Genomic DNA, 25,206 nt, shown 5'->3' on the forward strand with positions numbered 1-25,206 from the left:
TGCTTGGGAGTAGAGCATGCTTGGGGGTTGAGAGGAACCTGTATGCAAGATACTCAGTGAAAGCTAATGTTCATTAAGGAGAATATGCACTTTGTCATAGGCTACAATTTGAAGACAAAAGCTATATTCCTATGCAATCTAGAAACTTCTAAACTTACTATGAAACCAGTATTACCTTATACCAGATATAGAAACAGACTTTATTAGAGAAATACAAGCTAATGTCTCTTGTGAATACAGCCACAAAACCCCCACAAGGAAATTGAAGCTTATCTTCACACAAATATCTGCTATTATTCACAACACAAAACCAGAAGCAACTCAAATGTCTACCAACTGAAGAGTGAGAAGAAAACAATGTTATATGTGTCTACACAATTGAATCTTGTTTGGCCTTTAAAGGAAATCAAGTACTGACATGTGCTAAAACATGAAAGAACAACCACATAAAGTTACACACCCTATTATTTCATTTATATGAATACCCAGAATAGGTAAACTCATAGAGACAGAATGTAACTAGTGGGTACCAGAGAATAAAAAGAGAAAAGCCAGAGAAAAACTGGCAATAGGCATAGGGCTTATTATTTTTATTCACTTTAATATCCTGGTCATGACCCCTCCCAGTCCTACCCTCACAACCCTCTGCCTTTTCTCCTCAGAGAAGGGGAGGGCTCTGCAGATACCAACCCACTCTGGCACTTGCCACAGCAGGACTAACCACCTCCTCTCCCACTGAGGCCAGGCAAGGCAATTCAGCTAGGGGAAAGGTATCCACAGGCAGGCAACAGAGTCAGAGACAGCCTCTGGCTCCAACTATTGGGGGACCCACATGAAGGCCAGGCTGCTTATTTGCTACATATGTGTAGGGGGCCTAGGTCTAGCCCAAGAATGCTCTTTGGTTGGTGGTTCAGTCTCTGTGAACTCCCATAGGCCCAGAATACTTGATTCTGTAGGTCTTCTTGTGGTGTCCTGACTCCCCCCCACCCCCAATTCTTTCCTCCACTCTTCCACAATACTCCCTGAGCTCTGCCTAATGTGTGGCTGTGGGTCTCTGCATCTGTTTCTACCCGCTGCTGGATGAAGGCTCTCAGAAGACAGTTATGCTAGGCTCTTGTCTGCAAGCATAACAGAGTATCATTAATAGTGTCAGGAATTGGCTCTTTCCCATGGGATAAGTCTCAAGTTGGGCCAACCATTGAGCCATTTCCTCAATCTCTGCTCCATCTTTATCCCTGCACATCTTGTAGGTAGGACAAATTTTAGGTTGAAGATTTTGAGGGTGGGTTGGTGTACCCCTCCCTCCACTGGAAGTCCTGCCTGGCTACAGGAGGTGGCCACTTCAGGCTTCACATCCTCCACTGCTAGGAGTCTCCCCTAGGGTCACCTTCATAGTTCCCAGGAACCTCCCCCATCCCAGGTCTTCAATTGTCCCAGAGGCGCTCCCCCTACTGATTTCCATTCTCTCTCCCAGCCCTCTTCCCACACCACACCTGATCCTCAGCCCTGTTCCCCTCCCTACCTCCTCCCCACCCAGTTCCCCCCTCCCTCCATCTACCTCAAACGGCCATTTTATTTCCCCTTCTTAGTGAGATTCAAGCATCTTCCATAGGTCTTATTTTTAAGATAACAGAACCTTTCTGAAATTAGTGGTAGTGATTATGTAACGTTAAAAAATTACTAAAGACCGATGAATTGTATACTCTAAAGGGGTCAATTTTATAGCACGTCAATCATATCTCAAAAAAAGAGCTGATTTTCTTTTAAAAAATAGATGTGTGTGTGTGTGTGTGTGTGTTTATCCATATGCTTGGCACACATGTGGAGATCAGAGGAATGCTTTTTGGAATTGGTTGTCTCCTTCTACCACATGTGTTCCAGGGACAGAAGTCAGGTCATCAGGCTTGGTGGCCAAATGCCTTTCTGCACGGAGCCATCTTTGCTGGTCCTAATGCTGGTGTTTTTTAGATACTGGTTTGGGTTCACAGGTCATAGTTTCCAAACTCACTATTGTAGCCCATTTGTGTGTGAGCTTTCCATTACTTCAACAATTGAGATGATCAACTTACTGAGAAAAGCTGATCCTTTTTTGTTTTTGTTTTTTCATGTAATGAGCACACTGTTTTATTAAGTTACTGCATCCTTTACTATCCCACCTACAGTGACCAGGTTTTTGGGTAGCTTCATGCAGAGAGGCATGGCTTGCTTATCAACCTAACAGTTATAGAACCATATATGATTATGGCCCTAACCTGAGTTTCCCTTGACATCGAGACAAGCACCTTCTCTCCAATGCATTGCTCATTCTTCTCATGTCTGTGTGTGTCACTTCTCTTTTTCTATGCTGCTGCCTTTTTCTGACTAGTTTGCATAAAATGAAGGGGACTGCATTTTGTTCATTTAGTATGTTAGAATTCATCTCAGATTTACTCGGAGACTTTCCCCCCTCATTCAAGTGACTTAGATGAGTTAACAGCTTTTCTCCAATGTCAGTACCCTTTGTTTCTGGTTTAAAGACTCTTTCTTCATATAGAAGACAAGAGGCACTCTATACGGTTCCCCTAAATGTTTTTTTTCTTTTTTTTTAAACACTTCATTTTTTTTAATTAGATATTTTCTTCATTTACATTTCAAATGCTATCCCAAGAAAGTTCCCTATACCCTCCCCCTACCCTGCTCCCCAACCCACCTACTCCTGCTTCCTGGCCCTGGCATTCCCATGTACTGGGGCATATAATCTTCGAAAGACCAAGGGCCTCTCTCCTCCCATTGATGGCCGACTAGGCCATCCTCTGCTACATATGCAACTAGAGACACAGTTCTGGGGGGGGGTGTGGGTACTGGTTAGTTCATATTATTTTTCCTCCTATAGGGTTGCAGACCTCTTTAGCTCCTTGGGTACTTTCTCTAGCCTCTTCTTTAGGGGCTCTGTGTTCCATCCAATAGATGACTGTGAGCATCCACTTCTGTATTTGCCAGGCACTGGCATAGCCTCATAAGAGACAACTATATCTGGGTCCTGTTGGGAAAATCTTGCTGGCATATGCAATAGTGTCTGGGTTTGGTGGTTGTATATGGTATGGATCCCCAGGTGGAGCAGTCTCTGGATGGTCCTTCCTTCCATCTCAGCTCAGAACTTTGTCTCTGTAACTCCTTCCATGGATATTTTCCCCCCATTCTAAGAAGGAATGAAGTATCCACACTTTGGTCTTCCTTCTTCTTGAGTTTCATGTGTTTTGAGAATTGTATCTTGGGTATTCTAAGTTTCTGGGTTAATATCCACTTATCAATGAGTGCATATCATGAGTGTTCTTTTGTGATTGGGTTACCTCACTCAGGATGATATCCTCCAGATGTATCCATTTGCCTAAGAATTTCATGAATTCATTGTTTTAATTGCTGAGTAGTACTCCATTGTGTAAATGTACCACATTTTCTGTATCCATTCTTCTGTTGAGAAACATCTGGGTTCTTTCTAGCTTCTGGCTATTATAAATAAGGCTGCTATGAATATAGTGGAGCATGTGTCCTTATTACAAGTTGGAACATCTTCTGGGTATGTGCCCAGGAGAGGTATTGCTGGATCTTCCAGTAGTACCATGTCCAATTTTCTGAGGAACTGACAGACTGATTTCCAGAGTGGTTGTATCAGCTTGCAATCCCACCAACAATGGAGGAGTGTTCCTCTTTCTCCACATCCTCACCAGCATCTGCTGTCACCTGAAATTTTGATCTTAGCCATCCTGACTGATGTGAGGTAGAATCTCAGGGTTGTTTTGATTTGCATTTCCCTGATGATTAAGGATGTTGAACATTTTTTTCAGCTGTTTCTCAAAGGTGCTCCTTTTGACTCAGCATTTTAGAGAATTCAGTCTAAGATTAATTGGTCCCTTTGCTTTGGGTGGGCATCACATCATGATGGGTCCACGTGACAGAGTTCATGCTCACACATGGCCAGGATTGGAAAAGAAAAATGAGAATGACTAGGGCCCCCATCATCCCCTTTAAGGGATGAGTACCCACTATGCCCCGCCTCCTCCATGGTCAACAGCCTCCTACTAGTGCCACAGGATGTGGCCAAGCCTTTATGCACATCAGCTTTGGGGAGTCATTCCTGATCCCTCCTATATACTGACCCAGAGGCTAAGTCATATGATAGTGTTCATTTTAAAACAAAAAAAGGCTACAGAAAGGAGTTTGTATTCCACATATAGAAGACCCAAGGGTACAGATGTTTTTAAATCCATTTGACAATGTTTGAGGCCAAATTTGTCACTAGGCAGCCATATCTTCGTGGAGACAATAAGCTCTTGTATCTAAGGTATTCAACACTGTAGGAGCCCAGAGTGTGTTAACTGTTTAGGATTTGTTCCAACTGAAAGGCAGTAAGCAGTTTAATAAGGTGATTTTTTTTCATTTGTGGCACAAAAGTTCTCATCACAAGTGACGTTTAGTGAGATTGTCTCCTGTACTGCATCATTCACCTCATGCTCAGACCGTGAGGCGGTGGCAGGGCTGGTGAGGGTAGGCCACTAATACACACTAGGATAAATGCTTTTATCTCTAGGACCGATTGTTAGCACTTTTCAAAGGCTTTTCGTTTTCAATACCTGAAATACATTGTGAGAAATTAATTGGTTTTCTCAATCTAATTTCTAGTGTCAGCTGTGACATCACAAAGCAAGCTCCCAGATGGCACCAACTGGGCCCTTTATCAGTGGCTTTAGCCTCAATGCCAAAACAAAATGTGCCTGGCAGCCTGATCAAAATTTACATGCAGAGGAGTAGCCTCCTGTGAATGAATTTCAGCAGAGAGTCAATGAATTAATAGGTAATGGTCCTGTGGCAGAATCGTTACAGGTTTTAAGTCATAACACAGTAAGTCAGGATAAATCTCAGACCTGAAATACATGTAAAATAAAACCACAGAATTGGAAGTAAAACAATTTCTGAAGGAAAAAAAAAATCCAAAGGAATTAGAACCCATATTATTTTTTTCAGTTAGAAGTTAATGTCTTTAAAAAAAAAACAAACCATTATTTTAAAGCCCGTTTAGTTTTCAGTTCAAGAGCTTCACTGAGTTCCAGTGCTGTTAGTCCTTTGTTCCCTATGAGGGCCCCTGGGAAGGGTTCCATCTTTCACTATTATCTCTAACGTGCTTGTCAGATCTGCATACTCTTTTGTTCTTCCACAGCTCTCAGCCATCTGTCATGTTTTTTGAGGAGCCTGAAAAACACATTTAGGTTAAAACATATGATCTTTAAAACCTGCTATTGCGTCGTAGACAAGGGCTACTTTTTTCTTTCTTTTTAGCAGAAATATGACCCCTTTCCCTTTAAGAGCTTCAGCTTAATCCTGAAAGCAGTCTCCAGTGTGACAATGTCAGGTTTGAGTGTGTGTACTTGAGTAAAGTACCTGACTAGTACATGCTTCAGTGTAGCCTGACTTTCTCACCGATTTTGCTCAAACTGGGTGTGCTCAAAGAGCCATTTGCCATATTGTGCCTCTTTGGGATTTTAAAAAATATTTTTAATAATTAGAATTCTGTGTCTACATGTATACAGTGTGTATGTGTGTCATATATATATACAGGTTTGTGTTCATTTAGAGGACAGAGATCAACATCAGGTATCTTTTCTTTCTTTCTTTCTTTCTTTCTTTCTTTCTTTCTTTCTTTCTTTCTTTTTTTTTAAATAGGTCTCTACCTTGTTTTCTGAGACAGGGTCTCTTCCTGAGCTCAGAGTGCGGAGCTCACCAATTGATTAGACTGGCTTCCCAGAAAGGTCTGGGGAATCCTCCTGTCTCTATCTACCCACCTCTAGAGCTATAGATGTATACTATCACACCTATCTTTTATGTGGGTGCTAGGGATCCAAACTCAGGTTTCTCAAGCTTGGGTAGCCTGCACCACCTGAGCCATCTTGTCACTTCCCTTGAGTCCTCCAGGATTTGGCTCTCCCCCTCCAGTGCATTTCCTTTAATCACCCTCAACCACACACTCCCATGGCCAATGTCCCAAAGCCAGCTCACCAATTAGTGCTACAACTCAACAACTCTTCCAGCACTTCATCTCCATCCCACTGATTGTACCCTTTTAAAAACTCTGCATCACCTCCTCGTGTTTTAGCTTGCCTACTGACCTGGGTTGGAATATTTATGGCCTTTAGGCATAATGAAGTCTACCTGCCTTCCTCTCCGCCTGCTCAACTGGCAAAGCTCTATCTCTGCTCAAACTCTACGTTCAAATTACCTTGTGCCTGCATCCTGGCATCTGGTTAAAAGGTCTGTAAGGATAGTCGTATATTTAAAGTTCATGCTCTAAGTCTTAAGTGTTCTGAAGCCTACTCCACAGTTATTTCCAAGCCTAAATCTCCCGTCCCATCCAAAATTCCTTCCTGCTCTCATGTAGATCTCTCCTTCACCATCATGCTATATTTCCTATATAAAAATATTCTTCACAGCCTCTACAAACCCTTCCTAGGGACTTTCCCTGTTTTGCTTTCTTCCATCTTTTCTCTCTCCTCAGTCCATGGTTTTTGGATGGCTGACAACACCACTCTATCACATGTGTTCTTTCAATAGTTCCTGATGATTCCATGTTGCCAAACAAGAAATGAACCCCTACCCCATCTACATTGACCTTCAAGTACCTCACAGGTAGAAAACCTGCATTTCTTTGATGATAGTCTTCCCTGCCTGCTGTTTCCATAGTTGGCAACTTCTTGTGGTTAAGAGCACAAATTCAGTGCTTGCCATTCTTAGGAAACCAAACAATAAGAAAGACTGGCATTTATGCCAGGCATGATGATGCCACCTGTAATGCCAACACTCAGGAGGCTGAGGCAGGAGGATGGGGAGTACGAGACCAACCAGCCTGGGCTGCACAGCGAGAATCTGTCTTTTAAAAAAGAAGGAAAGAAAAGAATAAGAAAATAAAAAATAAGAACTACGAGTAACTGAAGCTTCTCAAAGTCGCAGAGATTTCAGAGGCAGGCCAGCACAGGGATAATTTAGTAAATGGGATGCCACTTGGCTTGACAAACAAACCTTCAGCAACCTGAGACCCAATACCTACATCAAGTTTCACATTTACCCAGTTCTAAACAATGCAGATCTTCTCTAAACACATCCTAAACATACCCTGTAAGTAAGGAAACTAGGCCAAACTAGCCTGAACTGGTTTGGGGTGCATGTGCAGAAAGTCAAATTGGTTCTTTTAAACTTTTAGAGATTTCTTTCCTTATTTACTATATTATGCCTGTGGGTGTATGTAAAATTAAAGTCAGATGTGTCATGGGAAAGGGCATGCACAGTAACCAAAGACTTATGTAAGCCTGTCAATGAAATCGCCATGTCTTATCCTTATGCAGCCAACTCCTCTCCCTGTTGTACTATACAAGTATCACCCAGTGCTCTTGAGTAAATCTCACTCACAGCCTCTTGTTCATTTGAAATGCATCTATTCTGTACTTGCATTTTCTGAATGTTGCTGTTGTGAAATCTGTGTGTACCTTAGTTCTCTGAACAAAATAGCAAGACCTGGAAATACCCTCTAGACAAATGCCATTGGTAACAGTTTCAAGTGAATGTATGCAGGTACACTTTTTGTGCTTTAAATTCTTGCATATTTTTACTTTTGAAAGTCATAACTTTCTTCCATTTAAACACACTCCAGTTGTCACTTAAAGATAGAGACTGTATCCACCAGTATGTAGAACACACAGTGTTGGCTTTCCAGTCCTTACTCTCTGGCACTGGGCCATGTGCTCCCATCTTTGTAAGAAGTTTTCCTACCTAAAAAGTAGATACAATGATCCTTGCATAAGACAAGAAATATGGATGTGTGCACATATGAGTGTGCTCACTCCTATTAGATACTCACCTTGAAGCCACAATGCTTTCCTCTTGTTCACTCTCCTGCTTATAATGTCTCTTGGGAAACAACCAGGGTACATGACCTTAGATTACCTTCTCATGTAAACTCTCCTTATGGTGGAACACATATCAGAGCCTCTTTATTCCTTGGGGGAGATACGGAAATATGACCGATTTCACAGGCTCTAAGATGACGAAGGAGTCATTGAGAAACAAGAGGAGAGTCAGTGGCTGAGCCAAGGAGTAAGGAACCACTGGCATTTGGGTGAGATATTGAACAACAGGTTACCAAACTGCATGGCATATTTGGTCTCCCTGAGTCTCCAAACAGTAAATGCTGTTCATAGGCCCTCCAAATCTTCACCCCCAGTCACTGGGCCAACCACAAACTTCCAACTACTTCCTGAGAGTTTGGGGATGAACCAACAGCACAGCCATTTCCTGCTCCTCATTTCACAGCCAATGTGCCTTCAGAGTGAGATGTGCTAACGAGGCAATCCATAGGTGTGTTTCTCCACAAGTCTTTACATTGTGTTAATGGCCTTATAAGCTGAAAGCTTTTGAGTGTTTTAAGCTAATTCTGGAACATGTTAAGCATGTTAACTGGAGGATCCAACCCTACTGAATGGAATCAGAGAAGGATCTTTTGATAAGCAATTTGTAGAGAAAGAGCCGCATCGACATGATAATTGTACAATTATACTTCAGGAAAGCCATTGTTCCCCTTCCTTGCTTATGACAGCACAAGTAAAATTAGAATCTTTACATTACTCTTCAAAGGGACTTATGAAGCTAAGGAAAGAAGTCCCAAGGACAAGGTAATAGGCCAGTGTGAGCAGGAGCTGCCAATGGTGTCTGTCTCCTGGTCCTCACCTGCAGTAATACTATACGCAAGACTATAGGAGGGATCTAGTAACCTATTTCTAAGGAATATGAGGGAAATGGTGTGGTATCATTTCTAAGACTCGGAAAGACCAGAGTTTGTTCTTTCTCACTCCAGATTTTCTCACTTTGCCTGTTCTCCTGAGGGAAGATGTTATGTTGTGAACTTCACTTTGGAAAGGTCCACTCAGCAAAAGCTGCCAGGTGGCATAAAGAAACACCTCCATCCCAACAAACCATGAAGAATCCTGCCAATAGCCATCCGCACAGCTTAGATATGGGTCAGCCCTGGACTATATGAGAAACTCTGTAGCAGAAGACCTAAGAAAAGCATGACAGATTCATGGAAAACAGGAGAATAAATATTTGTTGCTAAGCCACTGAGTTTGGGGGCATTTGTTACATGTTTACATATAACTAATAGGCTCATTTTACTCTCAGTGGACAGGAAGCACTCACTTACGGTATGGTTCACGACTTACAGTCCTTAAGGAAAAATCCAGATTTATACATTTAGATAGAGAAAAATACAAGAACTTTCCAGAACATATTTGTTAGAAAAAAATAAACACTTTATGGCAGAGTGGCTCAGAGGAGGAGGGGACACTCCGAAGCATAAATCCTGTTTTCATGCCATGAACTCTGTGGATCTGAGCATATGTAGACCTTCTCTGAATTCAGTTTCTTCATGAAAAAAGCTGGTGACAGGGCTGGTCTTTAAGAACTAAGATGACACATATTCTGTGACACTGTGACTTGAGGTACCTGGGAAAGTCATTTGCCCCAAGTCTCTTTCTCATTAGCGAGAGACACCATCTTTAGGGTTGTTCCTTAGCTTTTCCAGGCACTGTTCTTGAAGCTAATAAACCAGGGGAGAAATTTAGGATCTATGGAGAAGCACTTCCTACTCTACCCTTAAGGATGGTGTGGAGGCCGAGTCTTTAGCTGTCGTCAAGCCACACACAGTAGTGGTGACAGCAGTGCAGACAATAGGTTTCACAAGTTTGAGGATCTATGTGACCCCCTCCTGTTTGATAGATGTGACTTATTACACAGCCCTCTCACCACAAGGAAGTTTAGAGCAACTTCAAGTTCAATCACAGCTACTGTGTGAAGCTTGATGGTCCTTAGGATTGCATGGACTTTCGGCTTCTGGCTTCTCACATGAATTCCATTTTAACTCAGCTTAACTTCTTTATGAAAAACGTTGGAGGCATAGTAAATGAATCTTTCCCACTCCAATGTGACAATTTGAGTATAATCAACAAATCTAGAGGTTGCTTTCTTGATTATTTTTAGAATTAATTTGGTTTGGTGTTGAGGTAGGGCAAAGGTTTAAATTAAAATAATTTGGAAAAAGCATACATTTGAAAAATGAAAGAAAACACACATTGCAACAATATTTGTACCGTTTTTATTTGTAAAAAATAACCATCTGAATGCATGTCCACTGTATATTACAGGTAAGTACTTCATTGCATTATTAGAGCATTCAGTAGTTAGGAAAGTATTAAACTGTGCTTGAGAAGATTCACACCGGCCCCAAGTCCTTCACTGAGCCGAAAGCCATTTTTCCTCATTTTTACACTCAGAACATTTATCAAAGTCATTCAATTCCAATGTCTACATCTTAAAAGTACAGACAAAACTCCCACTGAAATCATCACATAATAGTTTATGCTGTTACACATATGTTTTACAAAATGTAACACTGGCACAAGATGTGTATCACCGTGCTTTGCAAGGATATATTGCACATGCTGAAGCATCGTCTGTAGACAAAGCTACTGAACAAAGGATACTTGCATTGAGTCTTCAGATCACCATGTAGGAAACACACAGGATGACATTCTACAAACACGCTCAGATTGTCACTATCTTAAAACGCTGTTCCCCTATAATACTGACCTATGGTTTACAGTTCTGTAAGAAGAAAGCATTTTAGTACTGCAAAGTCAAACATAGTTCCTCTAGAAAACGTGAGCATTTTCATTTCAAAGCAAAGGAGGAGAGGACTAGGAAAGGAGACACTTGGTACATTCAAAGAAAGGGAAACTCACTAGGATCATATTGCTCCAATAACACTCAAATGAAAAAATACAAAATGCTTCACAGAACACTTCCAGGATATACAAATATAAAAAGGCACTCTAACGTCATGTTACAAGACCACAAAGGGATGGGCTCATCAACAAGTGCAATGGATGCACAACCCAAGCTGCTCAATAGCGTGAAGCGGAGCTGGTGCAGCAAATCCACCCGGTGTTCTTGTCCCCAAGCAATGACAAGTCAAGCGGCTGCTTGCTGCCCAAAGTACCAAGACCTACCACGGTGCCCTGTTAGTAGTGATGGATAGAAATCCCCTGAGCTATTGTTTACTAGGACTTTAGGCAATTTGGAGGAAGTAATGAATTTACCAAAGATAGGCAGACACCAGTAACTAGGGAGGTACTGTCAAACATGGTCCTTGTGGCTGTGGTTGACATACAGTCTGAAAACAATGCATTTAGGTAAAAGCACTGAGCAACTAAGACTACTAAAAACATTTCCCCTCAGAAAGCGATGCTGCAAACGTTTATGAGATAACTAGATACATAGAAATTTCAGTTTTCAAAAGTTATTTCTTTAAAAAAATTTTTGGTCTTGTTGGGCAGGGGGAGGAAACAGAGCAAGAGAAGGGGAGATGGGGAGACAGGCAGGTAGGCAGGCAGACAGACAGACAGACAGACAAAGCAACTCAGAAGAATGGCTCTTTGTAAGCTTAATTTCCTTGTGTTTGTACACATCCTCTATCAGAATGAGCCAGGGAAGGCCAGTATAGCTCCATGGACACAATGTCTCCTGCTAGGTCACTGCCTTGTGGAAGTGACCCCCTTGCTATGGGCTACATCACTAGCAATGCAGGCATTTTATTTACTGCTTTAAATGCCAACCCAGCAAGACTTCCACTACTCACTTCTAGGAAAAGAAAGGGCAGTACATCACACTTCTTCAATGTGAGCACTCACTCAATCCTCAGGATTCCCTAAAGATAAGATCATTGCTGCTCAGTAGTAGGTCTGTCTACTTGTTTCAAATGTACCTGCTCTAAACAAAAGGACCAGAGGGAGGGATACATTATACCCAAAGTGCAAAAACAAAATGCTGCTGGTGTAAAATTTTTCGACAACATCAGTTTCAATTTTATAAAACTACCAAACAAGTTTTCATTTGTGAAGAACCAACAAGAGTTTTAATTAAATCCAGGATATTAAAATAGTAAGGGCAAAGCCTCTTACAGCTTGATGAAAATGATAGAACACATTATCCGGGTCTGGTCCAGCTATGATAGGATTATTTTTAAAACTCTCAAAATGCTATAAAATATAAACTTCAAAGGAGAAGAGAAAGCCTACAGTAAAACACCGCAAATGCATGCCCTGCAGCTGCAGACTTCTCTCCCGAGTCTTCAGCTAGTGGAATAGAGCACTCAGGCTCACTCATGTTTGCTTTTTAATTCCCTTTCTTGGCATAGTGCCCATACTTGGCATCATTTCCTCTTAAGTGTCAGGACTATGTGTCATTTTTGGTGTGGTTTCTGTGGTTTCTGGGTCTTTCTTTGGGCTACCTTTGTGTATATGATCTGCTACATCAGTTTTCATCACACAGAAAGGCTCTGATTGGCTATAGAATGGGGTCAAGCAACGGACAAACCCAAGGGTCAGCTGGTAGTAGTGGGAAATGCTGGGTTTAACCCCAGAGCTAATGGTTAGCCCAGAGTCAAGGGTATTTTCCCATGTACTTTGTTATTCTAAATAAGGTACATAACAAAGAGAAAGAGAGAGAGAGACAATGAGACAGTGAGGGACAGAGACAGAGAGATTAGAGGCACAGCGACAGAGAGATATGAGAGACGAGAGACACAGAGAGAGATGAGAGAGAGACAGAGACGAAGACGGAGAGCAAGCCTAAACAGAGGGTATTTCTTGGCATCTCTTTCATTTCAAATAAATATAAACACATTTACATCAAAGTATACAGACATATTCCCTAGTTTGAAAACAAAAACCTATGGTCAACGCGTCATCAGTTACAAATTGTCAAGCCATCAACTAGAAATCTGCATCATTAGAAATATAAAATACAATAAAGACTGGTATGCAAAAAAGATTACATTTTTAACCCCATAGAAAAGTTACTACAGTTCTCACTTGCATGTAGAAAGAAAAACATTTAAAATATCCCAGTTTAGGCAGAAGCAATTTGGTCCTCATGGAGAGCTGGTTGATGAAGTACATACGTAAATATACACACATATGTGCATGTGTATGTGCATAATTCTTAAAGTCTCATTCTTCCTTTCGTACAGCCGTTCCAGGTGGAGAACGGGGTCCATTCGACCTAGAAGCTTTGGCAGAGGGAGCAGACACAGTATTCACAATGCTGATTTCATTACCAAACAACTGGCAATTGGCTTGCACTTCCACACCAACCATTTCTGCTTCCTGCTGTCATTTCCTTGGCTCCTTTTCAGGCACACTGTCACTTGTGGCATGACCTTGGCTGAGCAGCTAATTTGCTACCCTACTATTGAAGGACAGTACCAGCCATTCTGATGCCCTTACAACGTTAGTATTTTCATCTTAGAGCAAATTCAAATGAATGGTAATTTCTTATTTGACTTGCATATTGTTTCAAGTTTTGGCACAATATAATTTCACCTGAAATGTTATTGGATAAATTTGGGATCCATTACTCCATTGAAAACGTACTCACACATTTCTTCGGGTGCTATTTCATTTGTGTTTAACGAAAGAGCATGAACAATGTTCACATTCATCTGGCAGCTTTAACTGAGATCCCAGGAAGAAATTCTAGGCATTTACACACTTCCTATGGAGGAGGAGGGGTAGACTCCCTTAAGAGGACAATTATGTTTAAAGATGAACCTTGACCTTTGACTTCTAGTGAAGAAGTAAACATCAGAGTGAGAAGAGCATGCAAGCATTTCCCATCTCCTCTTCCCGCCCCTCCAGGAGACATGAATTTCACCTTGACCCACCTCACAGAACTCATTGGTGAGGATGTGGGAAAAAAACAACTCATTAGACTGAATATGTGTCTCTCTGTTGCATTATCCCCAAAGATGAAGAATACTTAATTTTTTTGTCCTTACTTAAAATGAGAGGTAGACTTTCACAGAAGTACCTTAGACCTAGAGAAAACACGAAGCAAAACAAAACCCAGGCCATCTGGGTGTGTTTCAGCCTACCACCTAGTTGCCCTCTTTTGGTTAGACTGACTCCTTTTCTGCTGGCTTCTGGAAGCTTGGCCTCAAATGTCTGAATACAATGTAACCTGGAATTCAAGCTTCCATTCCTTCCTGAAACACAGGTATTGGGGGAAACACCTCTACAGCCCAAAGTTAGAATGTTTCCGAATCAGAGTCATTTTCATTGTACCCATCCTCAGAGCCCACATTGTTACTACAAAGACTAACCCTACTACCCAGATTGGAGTGGGTCATTCTGCTCAAATTGTCTTTTCTAAAACAAACGAAGTTGACAGCCGTCATTGTACTGGAAGGAGAAAAAGTCATCATGGTAGCCAGAATGAGGGCCAGGCAGTCAGCCACGTCTTTGTTAGGAGCACAAGCCAGGGCCGGGGTATGACCTGGGCATAAATGCAGACAAGGCAGTGGTTAGTCCTGGGGGTCCAGAGCTGCATGGCATTCCACAGTACATCTCCTACAACCTCGAGAGTGGAGATGCATGTTGAGTTAGAATTCATGCCAGGTAAGAGGAGTTACTTCTCACAAGTCATGCTGGGGGTGAGACTTGAGTGGGACAGGGAGCACGTGACATTTCATGGAAGTTCTGGGTTTAGTTTTGGCTCATATGTCTACAAAAAGCACAATATTATCCTTAGGCAGATTTCAGCCTTCATCTGGAGGACAGAAACACATGGCAAGGAAGGGACATAGGGGACACAAGCCACAACAACTAGCAATAGGACATCCAAGAGGGAGTTCCTGTGGAGAGCACCATGAACCGCCAACCTGGCAGAGGAGCCTCATTCTGATAGTAGCCATTTTCCATGGCAAGTACATGTGTTGAGCAGAAAGGGTAAAACCAGTAACTGGTGTCACTTTATATACATGTCATAGAAAGCACACAACAATTTATTACTCTAAGCCTGGAAACCATCTAAAGAGATCAGACATAGGAGGTTGGTTGTCAGTAATGACCATTTAAGAGAATTTTAACAGAACTTAAAAAAAATCATGTCACCAACTAAAGCCACAAACCTGAACTATCATAAATTCGGGACAAATGGCTGTTTGCCATAGTTATGTGACACTACCATTCAGACTTGAGGCTTCAGAAACTCATACAAAAGCTGGACCCCAACACACAACCTAAGGATTGAGCTGCCCTTGAGATGTACTTGCTATTGAGCAGTGAGCATTCTCAGTCAATTGGAGGATCTGTTCTGATAAAAGCTGGTTGTTGTCTCCTGTCACTGGACATGAAAGCCCTCTGCACTCTCATCCCCAAAGAGACTATTCATCATTACAGAGTGAAAACACACTTCATTCCTGGGCTGGAGGTGATGAGTGAAGGGATTATTAGTGCAGTGTAATACAGAATGGTCTCCAAATGTTTCTAGCCACTGGGCACAGAGAAAACTCTGAGAAAGGCAGGCTCTAGTGACACAGAGCTCCGGTGTCCATAGATACAGACCGGATAGAGCTAAGAGCATGATGACACCAATTTATTCTAGCATCTCCATTTTGGAGAAAAACAAGCAGATGTCTTCATGCTAAGCTTAAGGTATATAGTGCTGATCAAGGTTGAGGAAGAAAAGATGGAGAACAAAGGAGATGGGGGTAAGAGAATTCTCTGTACTTCCTAGGTGAGCCACGTTGGGGAGAGAGCAGGGTACAGGCTAGGATACATGGGGCAGCTAAGATGTTACTGTGGCTGCTTACTTCTGAGAAACAGGCATGCAATGCTAATTCCAGAACCTGTATTGAGCAGTTAATTGAGTAGCATTAACATATCGGAATAATTTAATTAGATGTCACACTGCAAAAATTACTCAATTCATAAATACCCATGAGTTCCTCGTTTGCTTCCCACGGTTAAAAGGCATTGGGCGTGCAAAGGTCTTTTAGTAGGAGTCTAGTATTCATTAGTTTTTATAATGTAGAAGGAGAGAGGAAGGCTTATGATAAGAATTAGCTCATTTAGGGAAGGCAAGTCATAAATGACAGGAGAAACGTCCAGCCTAGACCTCAGTTAAAACATTTTCTTCATGTTCCTCAGCCTTCTCTATGAAGACTGTAAGTTGCGATACATATTTTACAAAAGACAACTGATCTTGGAATGAGCTGAGTTGCGAAGCTCTGTCTCTGTAGAGCCGTGGAGTGTGCACTAATGATGTGTGTTTCTTTTATTCCTTAGTGTATGCAGTTGCAATTCCCAAGATCAAGCTGAAAGTTTTTGACTGAACTATGCTCAGATGTTACATGCAACATGGAGAACAATGGTGGGCTACAGGGAGATAATGTGTTGTACAGAAAAACAGATGGAGCATACTACCAGCTCAATTTCTTATACATAAGACGTTTCCAAGGGAAAGAAACCCCTTACAGGCTTTTAAGCAACCCCTATCTCTCTCTCTGTCCTCTGGCTTCAACCAACACAATCTGTATCAACATTTAATTTTTCTTACTTACCATTTTCATCTACAGCAAGTACGCAGGCTCCTTTCGCCAGCAACTCCTCAACTACCACCTTCAAGCCATTGCGTGCAGCGATATGGAGGGGTCTGAAAGACAACACTGAATATCAGCTTTGATAATGTTTCTGTGAGTGGTATAGCTGGGACGTTTCAAAGGTCTGCATGCTAAAGGCTTGGTCCCTAGGCTTGGTGGAGGAGGGAGGTGGCAGATCCTGCAAGGTTCTGTGGGGCACAGTGAGAATTTTCAGGTCACTGGAGCAAGTCTTTGAAGGCACTGTAAGACCCTAGTCCTTCCCACCTTTTGTTGTTGTTGTTGTTTTGGTTTTTGTTTTTGTGTTGTTCTGTTTTGTCCTGTGGGTGAACAGCTACAGGTTCCTGTCAACATGTGCTGCCTCATCCAAAGCAAAGGAGCCAACCAATCATGAACTGAAACACAAAACTATGAGCCCAACAAGCCTTTTCTCTTCATGATTCCTTGGGGTATCTGATATAAAGGAAGGCCAATTCTTAGTAAAAAAAAAAGTGACATTTGTTTAACTTATGTCACTAAAAGGAAACTATATTTAAGAATCTACAAATAACACATAGCTATTTTTGCTTTTGAGATGAGACATGTTGACCATATCTTTTCCAGGTATCATTGATTCAGTTATTCTTATGTGTTTGGCCCAGATCTCTCTGCAGTGTTATAAATAGCCTACATCGTAAACAGTCTTGGTGAAAGTACAGAGGAGACTGGAAGAAGCAGTCAAGCTCTGTTGTATTCTGTAAAAGGCCCTTCACTGGCTAATTGAGTCACTCAAATTGGGGAAAAGAGCTCTGACATGCTGTCTTTGGGACATGACCCAACTACTGCTTTCGAGAACTTTGCACAGTTCATTGGAATGAGTGGTATTAATATATACTCTTAGATCTTTTTATTATTACATGTTCATAGATGTCTCACTAGATTATAGTACCTTGTAAAAGAGTCTTGCACTCAGTATAATGTGCCATGTCCTTTAACAATCTTAAAGAAGGAAAAAAACCTCTAATATTCTTTGCCTTTAAAACAAATGCACAAGCAATCTCCCAAAATAGAAAATGAAACAGCTTTTAGATCCTTCACACTGAGGGCTACACTGAATTATATTAAAATATAATTACAACAAATAAGCTTAGAAACAGTTCGAATGTATTCTGGGAACCTGATTTATAAACCTGACGTTTTCCAGTCAGACAACAAAACACTAATACATAAAACAAACACTTTCCTCAGATGTGTCAGTCCATAAGCCCAGAAGATTTTTCTAAAAGCTCACTAAATTTATCATGAAGCACAGCAACACTGGTAAGGAGAACAAAGATCTTACAAATAATATGAGTCATATCAAAATAAGAGTTCTACCTGAAATCATGCATCTCTTGTCAACATTGCAGGTTCATGAAGGTGAAGCTAGGTTGGCACCTACCACTGCACTCCTTCTCAGATTAGACTAGCATGTGTCAGGCTCTTAATGAGTGTTGGATAAATACTATGACTCTGGCCCCGCCCCAAGTGAGACATCTTTACCAACCCCTCCCCCACAGGCCAAGGCTCAGGGAACACCTCAGGGAAGAAGATAGGGAGGAAAGCTGTGGCATGCTATCTTTGGGACATGACCCAACCACTGCCTTCGAGAACTCACAGTAGCTGTGTTTAACTGCATATGACTTGTACAAGATCAATCCAGGCAAAAATCCCAGCATCAATGAAATGAATAATCACTAGGCTAGGTCCTGCCCCTTACTGAGGGGGATCGCAGTGGGGCAGGGAGAGAGTCATTGCTGGGGATGTAGCCACTAGTAGGTTTCCTATGCTCCAGTGGATGGTCCACATGCATGTACACAAACTGGATGTAAAGGGTTAATTGAAAAAATGGTTAATTGAGTCAGGGATGTGCTAGGGGGATCTGGGGGACGTTGGAGGAGGAAAATGGTGGTGGATATGGCTATATTTCACTGTATATATGTAAGAAGCTCCCAAAGAATAAATACAAGTAAACTCCTGTGACTCTGGGCCCAAGTCAAGCTACAATTGTCACACTCACGTCTGCAGCGCACTGTTCTTCGCATTGATAAGGCTCTCATCTTGTATCTTGTCAAGTATTAACAAGGCACATTTCTCATGGCCCTGATTTAAAAAAGAAGAGCAAGAAACATGAGACAGCGATATAGAAAAAGCTCCTGAATGCTAACTTGATTGTACTTTCAGTTGAGTACCAGCTTCCTCTGCCTGAAAACATTCAAGACTATTTTCTGAGTAATTCCTTTCTAAAAAGTAAACGGACCCAAGATACTCTTAAGCTTCTACACAGGGCCTATTATGACTTGTTTAACATGTGACTGATCTAAAATATTCATACTTAATATGAATATTTCCAAGGTAATTTTTAAAATTAATGTCCAGAGAGTGAAAGCAAATGCAAGCCTAGCTAGGTCAGAGAGTGACGGAGGGCAGAGTCAGCAGCATCCTTTGAATCTTTCAGCACTGCCTTTTAAACATACAACATTTTCCTCCTTCTTCAAGCCTTCAGTTACTACTCCAGTGATCCACTTCTCCTGGAGTTACCATGACACCCGATATCTGTATCACATATCTTCATTTCTGTCTGATGCTCTGAAGAAACCCTGTTTCTGGTATGTGTTGTTTCTTTAACCAAAAAAATTCAGGCATCTCTGGATCATAACATGGCAATCGATGCTTGATAATTAAAATATCAATGATTGGGTCTAGGGTCGTGGTTACTAAGCCTTTGCTAATGAAGGGCATAGACAACCATTGTTAGTATCATCTAGGTGTCAGAGATGTTAGAGATGTTGTCCATCTGGGATGGACAGATGGATGGGTAGATGCATGAGGATGCACGCACGCACGCACACACACACACACACACACACACACACACACACAGAGAGAGAGAGAGAGAGAGAGAGAGAGAGAGAGAGAGAGAGAGAGAGAGAGAATATGCCTCCATGGGCTAAGTAAGGGTCAAGAGAACATGGCCCAGAGGGCTGCCTAATTGGAGCTAAGAGCAGCCCAGATTGAACATAGTATGTAACAATGGGGTTATTGATAGAAAGGTAGATTCTAACAGCATTGTGCTGTCTAAGGAATATTAAAATATAAAGGCTGTGTGTGTCTTTAATTCAAGAACATAAATGGTGTAAGGTGAAAAGAAACCCTGCAACAGGGATTTTTTTCAATATTTTTTTATTGCATTGACCCTTTCTTCTCTCCCTTCATTTTCATATACAGTTGACAGCATCCTAAGAAATGGCCATCTAAGTAAAATCCATGCTATGTAGGTTCCAGGTGGACAGAGGTCTCAGGTACTATTGTTCTGATTATAACATTAAGTAGCCATGATTTAAACACATTACATACTTTACTGATAGCCAGGTGTAAGGGAGTATTCAAGTCCTTATCCTTCACAGTCAGGTCAGCCTGGGCACTGTTCACCAAAATATCTATAGACAAAGCCAAGAGAAGGTTACTTAGACTGAATGCCAATCACATAGTTCAACGTGGCTACAAAACAACATAAGTGAATACAGATTACAATAATATTTAACATTTGTAATTAAGGAGTAGTTTCCTGCCAGATTTGTTCCATTCAAATGGGCACTGGCTGGGCTAGTGTGCATTCCCTGCAGAGTTTTGCTCTTCCACCAGTCCTCAGCCTCTAGGCTGAACCCAAATACAGTGTCGGGCACCAGTCCTCAGCCTCTAGGCTGAACCCAAATACAGTGTCGGGATTTCCAGACAAGATGATTCTGCTATCATATTTTGTTTTTAAATGTTGGGCAATTTCACTCAAGTGTTAGCTTACTTGGATGTAGTCCTCCAGTGATACAGTTACAAAGAGCTAGAGATGACTGAGTTCATGGGCAACTTCAGTAAACTGGTCCCTTTCAGATGTTCATGCTAGAACAGAGCTGGCTCTTGTCCACAGCCTAAGTACATACCCACAGCTCCTGCCTGCCCGTTCTCAGCGGCCATCATCAGTGCTGTTTTCCCTGAATTATCTACGGCATTCACTTGAGCATCATGTCTCAGAAGCAGCTGCAAGCACTCCGCATGATCTCCAAAGGCTGCCGCGTGGAGGGTTGTCCTGAAGGTTTCAAACACATATGAATTTATTGCCTTTCAACTTTATCTGCAGAAACTACCAAGAAATATGTGTACGGTGTTTTCTAAAGATTTAAAGCTTCTTGGCTGACAGAGATAATGACCAGAGTTCTTAGAAAGAACTACTTAGGGTGGTTACTGAAGTATCACCTATATGAATGGTACCACTTAGGTTTCAAGGGGAGTCTTATGCAATGACCCCATAAGGAAATTACTGTCTTTCTGTCCTTTTAAAAATTTTATTTTATGTATATGAGTATACTGTAGCTTCAGACACACCAGAAGAAGGCATCTTATTCCATTACAGATGGTTGTGAGCCACATGTGGTTGCTGAGAATTGAACTCAGAACCTCTGGACGAGCAGTCAGTGCTCTTAACTGAGCCATCTCTCCAGCCCTCTTTCTGACCTTTTAATCTTGACTTCTGGTGAGTTCCCACTCTTCTAGCAGACAGATACTTTTAACATTAAAGGTTAACTTGTAGCTAATTGGTTGGTTAGCTAAAAGTGTTAAAAGCATGCATCATCTAATGCAGATGGTGGGTTTCTGGGGAGGGCAGATGGGCATTTCTCATCAAGCGGGGAAAAGTGTTAGCCTTGATGAAATAACTCCATTGCTAGGATTCCATCTCCCATACACACTTGCCCATGTAAACAGGTTCACATATGAGTATATACTGTGCCACTTAATAGAAATAGCAGAATATTGAAAGCAATATGAATATTCTTCTAAAGAAGTCAGGTATGCAACATGCTATGTATTCATTCAATGAAATAATGTGCAGCTTTACAAAGCAAGGTAAATCTTTATATTTGGTATGGAAAGATATACATATACACACTAAAAGTAGAACTTGGTAATATAAAGTCCATTTGCATAGAAATGACATATATATGTATTTTTAATGTCTATTTTGTAGGCATGTATGCAATTTGTTTAAGAGAATACAAACAGTGGGAAGAACTGATGTATACTTGCTTTCTATAATTCAGAGGCTTGAGTCTCTAGACCAAGAAGGACAATTTCTAAAAGTCTACACCCTTTATAATACTTGATTTAAAAACATACTGTACTGGCTAGTTTTGTGTCAACTTGACACAGCTGGAGTTATCACAGAGAAAGGAGCTTCAGTTGAGGAAATGCCTCCATGAGATCCAACTGTAAGGCATTTTCTCAATTAATGATCAAGGGGGAAAGGCCCCTTGTGGGTGGTGCCATCTCTGGGCTGGTAGTCTTGGGTTCTATAATAGAGCAGGCTGAGCAAGCCAGGGGAGGCAAGCCAGTAAAGAACATCCCTCCATGGCCTCTGCATCAGCTCTTGCTTCCTGACCTGCTTGAGTTCCAGTCCTGACTTCCTTGGTGATGAATAGCAGTATGGAAGTGTAAGCCGAATAAACCCTTTCCTCCCCAAGTTGCTTCTTGGGCATGATGTTTGTGCAGGAATAGAATCCCTGACTAAGACACATACTATGCCTTACTTTTTCAATTAAAAAATATTTTCTTTTGGCCAAGGATTGTGCATGTATACAGTGAGGAAGATTATGAGTTTGAGGCTAGCCTGGGCTTCATAGCTAGTTCAAGGCCAGCCTGAGCTACACAGCAAGACTCTAAACACTAAGGGCTGGGGTTGTAGCTCAGTGGTACTTTTTGGCTTGTCTAAGGCCCTGAATTCAATCCTCAGGACTACCAAAAGTAAGTTTATATAAAATTGAAAGCAAATGGTTTACTATTCAAAATTCAAAAACAAAGGCTGAGACTCAGGACCAAGAATATGACAGCTTGCATTGCTTACCTGCCTTTGTCATCCCTGCAGCTGACAATGCTGGGATCTATGGCCCCCAGGAGCAATGATGCACAGCTCTCGTGACCATTTATTCTAAAATGAAAATAGAGTTCAGTATTAAAAACCTCATTAAAATTATATAGTCCTTCATACCTCATCTTTACAAGCATTGCATACTCAACAATTTGATCTATTTTTAGAAATCTGATGCCAAGCTTTGAGCCAAGCTACAATAGTGTACACTGACCCCCTCCACTGATTCCATTAAGGGCCTCTGTGTCTGTAAGAGACTCTGGAACACCACTCCCATGAGGTCCCAAGTAGGTGACATCCAGACACCAAAGTGGAAAAGACAGATCCTTCACACATGAAATCATCCTGGTTAGTACTTTAAAGGTTTGTTCATTTTGATTTTATGTGTGTCAGTGTTTTTCCTGCATGTATACATGGGCACTGCATGTGTACCTAGTGCTGGAGGATGCCAGAGGAGGGCACTAGATCCTATGAAACTGGTATGGATGGCTGTTAGCCACAGTGTGGGTGCTGGGAACCAAATCTGGGTCTTCTGCAAGAGCAGCAAGTACTCTTAATTACTGATCTATCTTTCCAGCCCCTAAAGTCACTCTGATTCTTTCTTACCTACTCTTTCTGTACTGATTTGATTTCATGCCTCTACTGTACTTCTAGTCAAATGACCCAGCTTCATGCAAAGCCCACAGACAATGTAAAGACAAGGCACTTTCAAGCCTTGCATCCCAGGCTGACTCTCAGAACTCCGACTTAAGGTCACTGCATTCTCTGAACAACAAGTTCTCTTTATGAACTTGCAATAACAATTAAATTTGAAAAGGAGGAAGAGAAGGAAAAGGAGGAGGAGAGGAGGAGGAGAATGGGGGGGGGGGAGGAGAATGACGAGGATGAAGATCAAGAATTATAGGAAACGTTTTCCTGGTAGAAAATTTCTAACCAGTTACAGACATATTACTATCAACCTTGACTTATTTTTCAGAGTTTGGGGGGTGATGGAGGCTACTGCTGAAGATCTCTTTACATCTGTAAACCATGCCTCTCAGGCCACCACCTTCAGTTTCCTCATGTGGTACATGAGTCACCTTGGAAATGTAGCCTCTGGAAAATCATTAACACGAGTTGCATGCTTGGCTAGCAGGCCTATTTGTCTTTAGCAGCAGAATAGAATATATTAGTCTTATCTGTAATCTAAATGCTTTCTCCACCTGTAAAAAGACACCTTTTCCACATGAAGTTAAAGGAACAGAAGTGGCCGCGTTGCCTTTCGAGAGTTTCTACTTACATTGCACAGTGCAGTGGAGTGAAGGGATTACCAATAAATTTTCGAAAACATTTTTGCTCCAAAAGTACCTCTATGCAGTTTTCATTACCTGCAAGGAATAAACACATTTAGAGAGCTCACAAGAAAGAAACAAACTTTGGTCATGGTGGTTTGTTGTTTGTTTGTTGTTGTCTTGTTTGATTTGGTTTGGTTTTAATTCCCCATTAAGTGTTGAGTTCAATGTTTGTTCTCTGTAGAATAAAACAAAACGCTAAAATGTTATTAACTATGCTCACAGGTGTTCTGAGATATAATGAAGAAATCAAACAGTGAATGCCATATGGCCTGGTGGGGAGAGAGAAAGAAGCCGAACCCCAGGGAGAGGATGCAGTCTGTGTGACCAGCCTGTGTCTGCCCTCAGATTCAGCACCCTTCCACACCCTTTCCTTTCCTGTTGTGGTTTCTCCCTTGCCAGAGAGAGCTCACAAGTTGCAGGTTAAAATATTATTTTAGGTAAAAAATTTACAGCTGGCCAATGGTAGGATAAGAGCAAAAATAAGTTTTTATTAAGGCAGAACCAATGAATGCGAAGACTAATGAAAACACAGGTAGTTTTAACTCAATGTAATTGAGCACAGAAACTCTTCCCAGAAAACATAATCACAATTTCCAAACTAAAAATCCTAGTGGAACTGAAATGCAAATATAAAGTTGCAGAAGTAGAGTTAGAAATATTCATATGAGATATCCATTCTCTTAGGGGGTAAGAGGTCTTCGTAAGGCTGATTATGGAGATACCACAAAATAGATTCAACCACACAAAACTTCAAAACATTTGCATGGCAAAAGGCATTCAAAACAAGGAACAGAGACACTCCCAACACACAATACAGAAGAGCCACATAGCCAAGGCACCCTGCTCTTACAGATGCAAGGGAAGAGGTAAGCGGTTCACCATGAGAAAGCAGGCATGGGTGAAAGGCCACATTCAGAAAGGGAACTATAGCCAATAAATTATATTATGAGATGCAAACTTAACCAAGAAAAAGTTACCAAAAATAAAGAAATACAATCACACTGGGCTGGCAAAGTTGTAGCAAAAATACTTTTATCACATTAGGGCAACCTTTTGTACAAAATATTATTCCTTAAAATTCTAAAAACATGCCTTTTATTTAAAAAATTCACTTCTGGATATTTAATGAGATTTTCATGTTATAATATGAATATGCACTGCTACAGTGTTTATGGTAGGAAAGAAACCCTAAAATTAACCTAAAAGTCCATCAGAGGGGGATCGGGTTGAATAAGCAAGTTCTAAGGAATGTGCATGCACGTGAATGTATGTGTGTGAGTGTGCATGCAGGTGTGCATGTGTGTAGCTATCAGTATATTACTATTAAAACTATGTATTGTGCATATGGTATCTAAGGATAGCCTGCAGTAGGATTTTAAGGGAGCACTAAGAAAAAAGGAAGAAAACTATGGGATGAGACTTGT

General features: G+C 41.3%; 1 protein-coding gene across 11 annotated transcripts in view; it reads right to left on the reverse strand.

The window, feature by feature from the left end:
* Positions 1 to 10,148: 10,148 nt before the first annotated feature.
* The window catches only part of Ankrd44 (ankyrin repeat domain 44), a 283,644-nt gene continuing 268,586 nt past the window's right edge, over positions 10,149 to 25,206 (reverse strand). For 8 of the 11 annotated variants that reach the window (XM_030254994.1, XM_006496071.4, XM_006496070.4 and 5 more), the window contains 7 exons: positions 23,728 to 23,815; positions 22,425 to 22,508; positions 20,470 to 20,615; positions 19,889 to 19,971; positions 18,552 to 18,634; positions 16,478 to 16,569; positions 10,149 to 14,409 (listed from right to left, as the gene is read on the reverse strand). In XM_030254994.1, coding sequence (XP_030110854.1) covers positions 14,162 to 14,409; positions 16,478 to 16,569; positions 18,552 to 18,634; positions 19,889 to 19,971; positions 20,470 to 20,615; positions 22,425 to 22,508; positions 23,728 to 23,815 — 824 coding nt within the window. In that variant the 3' untranslated portion in view covers positions 10,149 to 14,161. The remainder of the gene's footprint in view (positions 14,410 to 16,477; positions 16,570 to 18,551; positions 18,635 to 19,888; positions 19,972 to 20,469; positions 20,616 to 22,424; positions 22,509 to 23,727; positions 23,816 to 25,206) is intronic. The other 3 variants (XM_030254997.1, XM_006496073.4, NM_001081433.3) reach the window with 1 other exon arrangement.

Source organism: Mus musculus, chromosome 1 (assembly GCF_000001635.26).
Source record: "Mus musculus strain C57BL/6J chromosome 1, GRCm38.p6 C57BL/6J".
NCBI classification, from domain to species: Eukaryota; Metazoa; Chordata; class Mammalia; order Rodentia; family Muridae; genus Mus; species Mus musculus.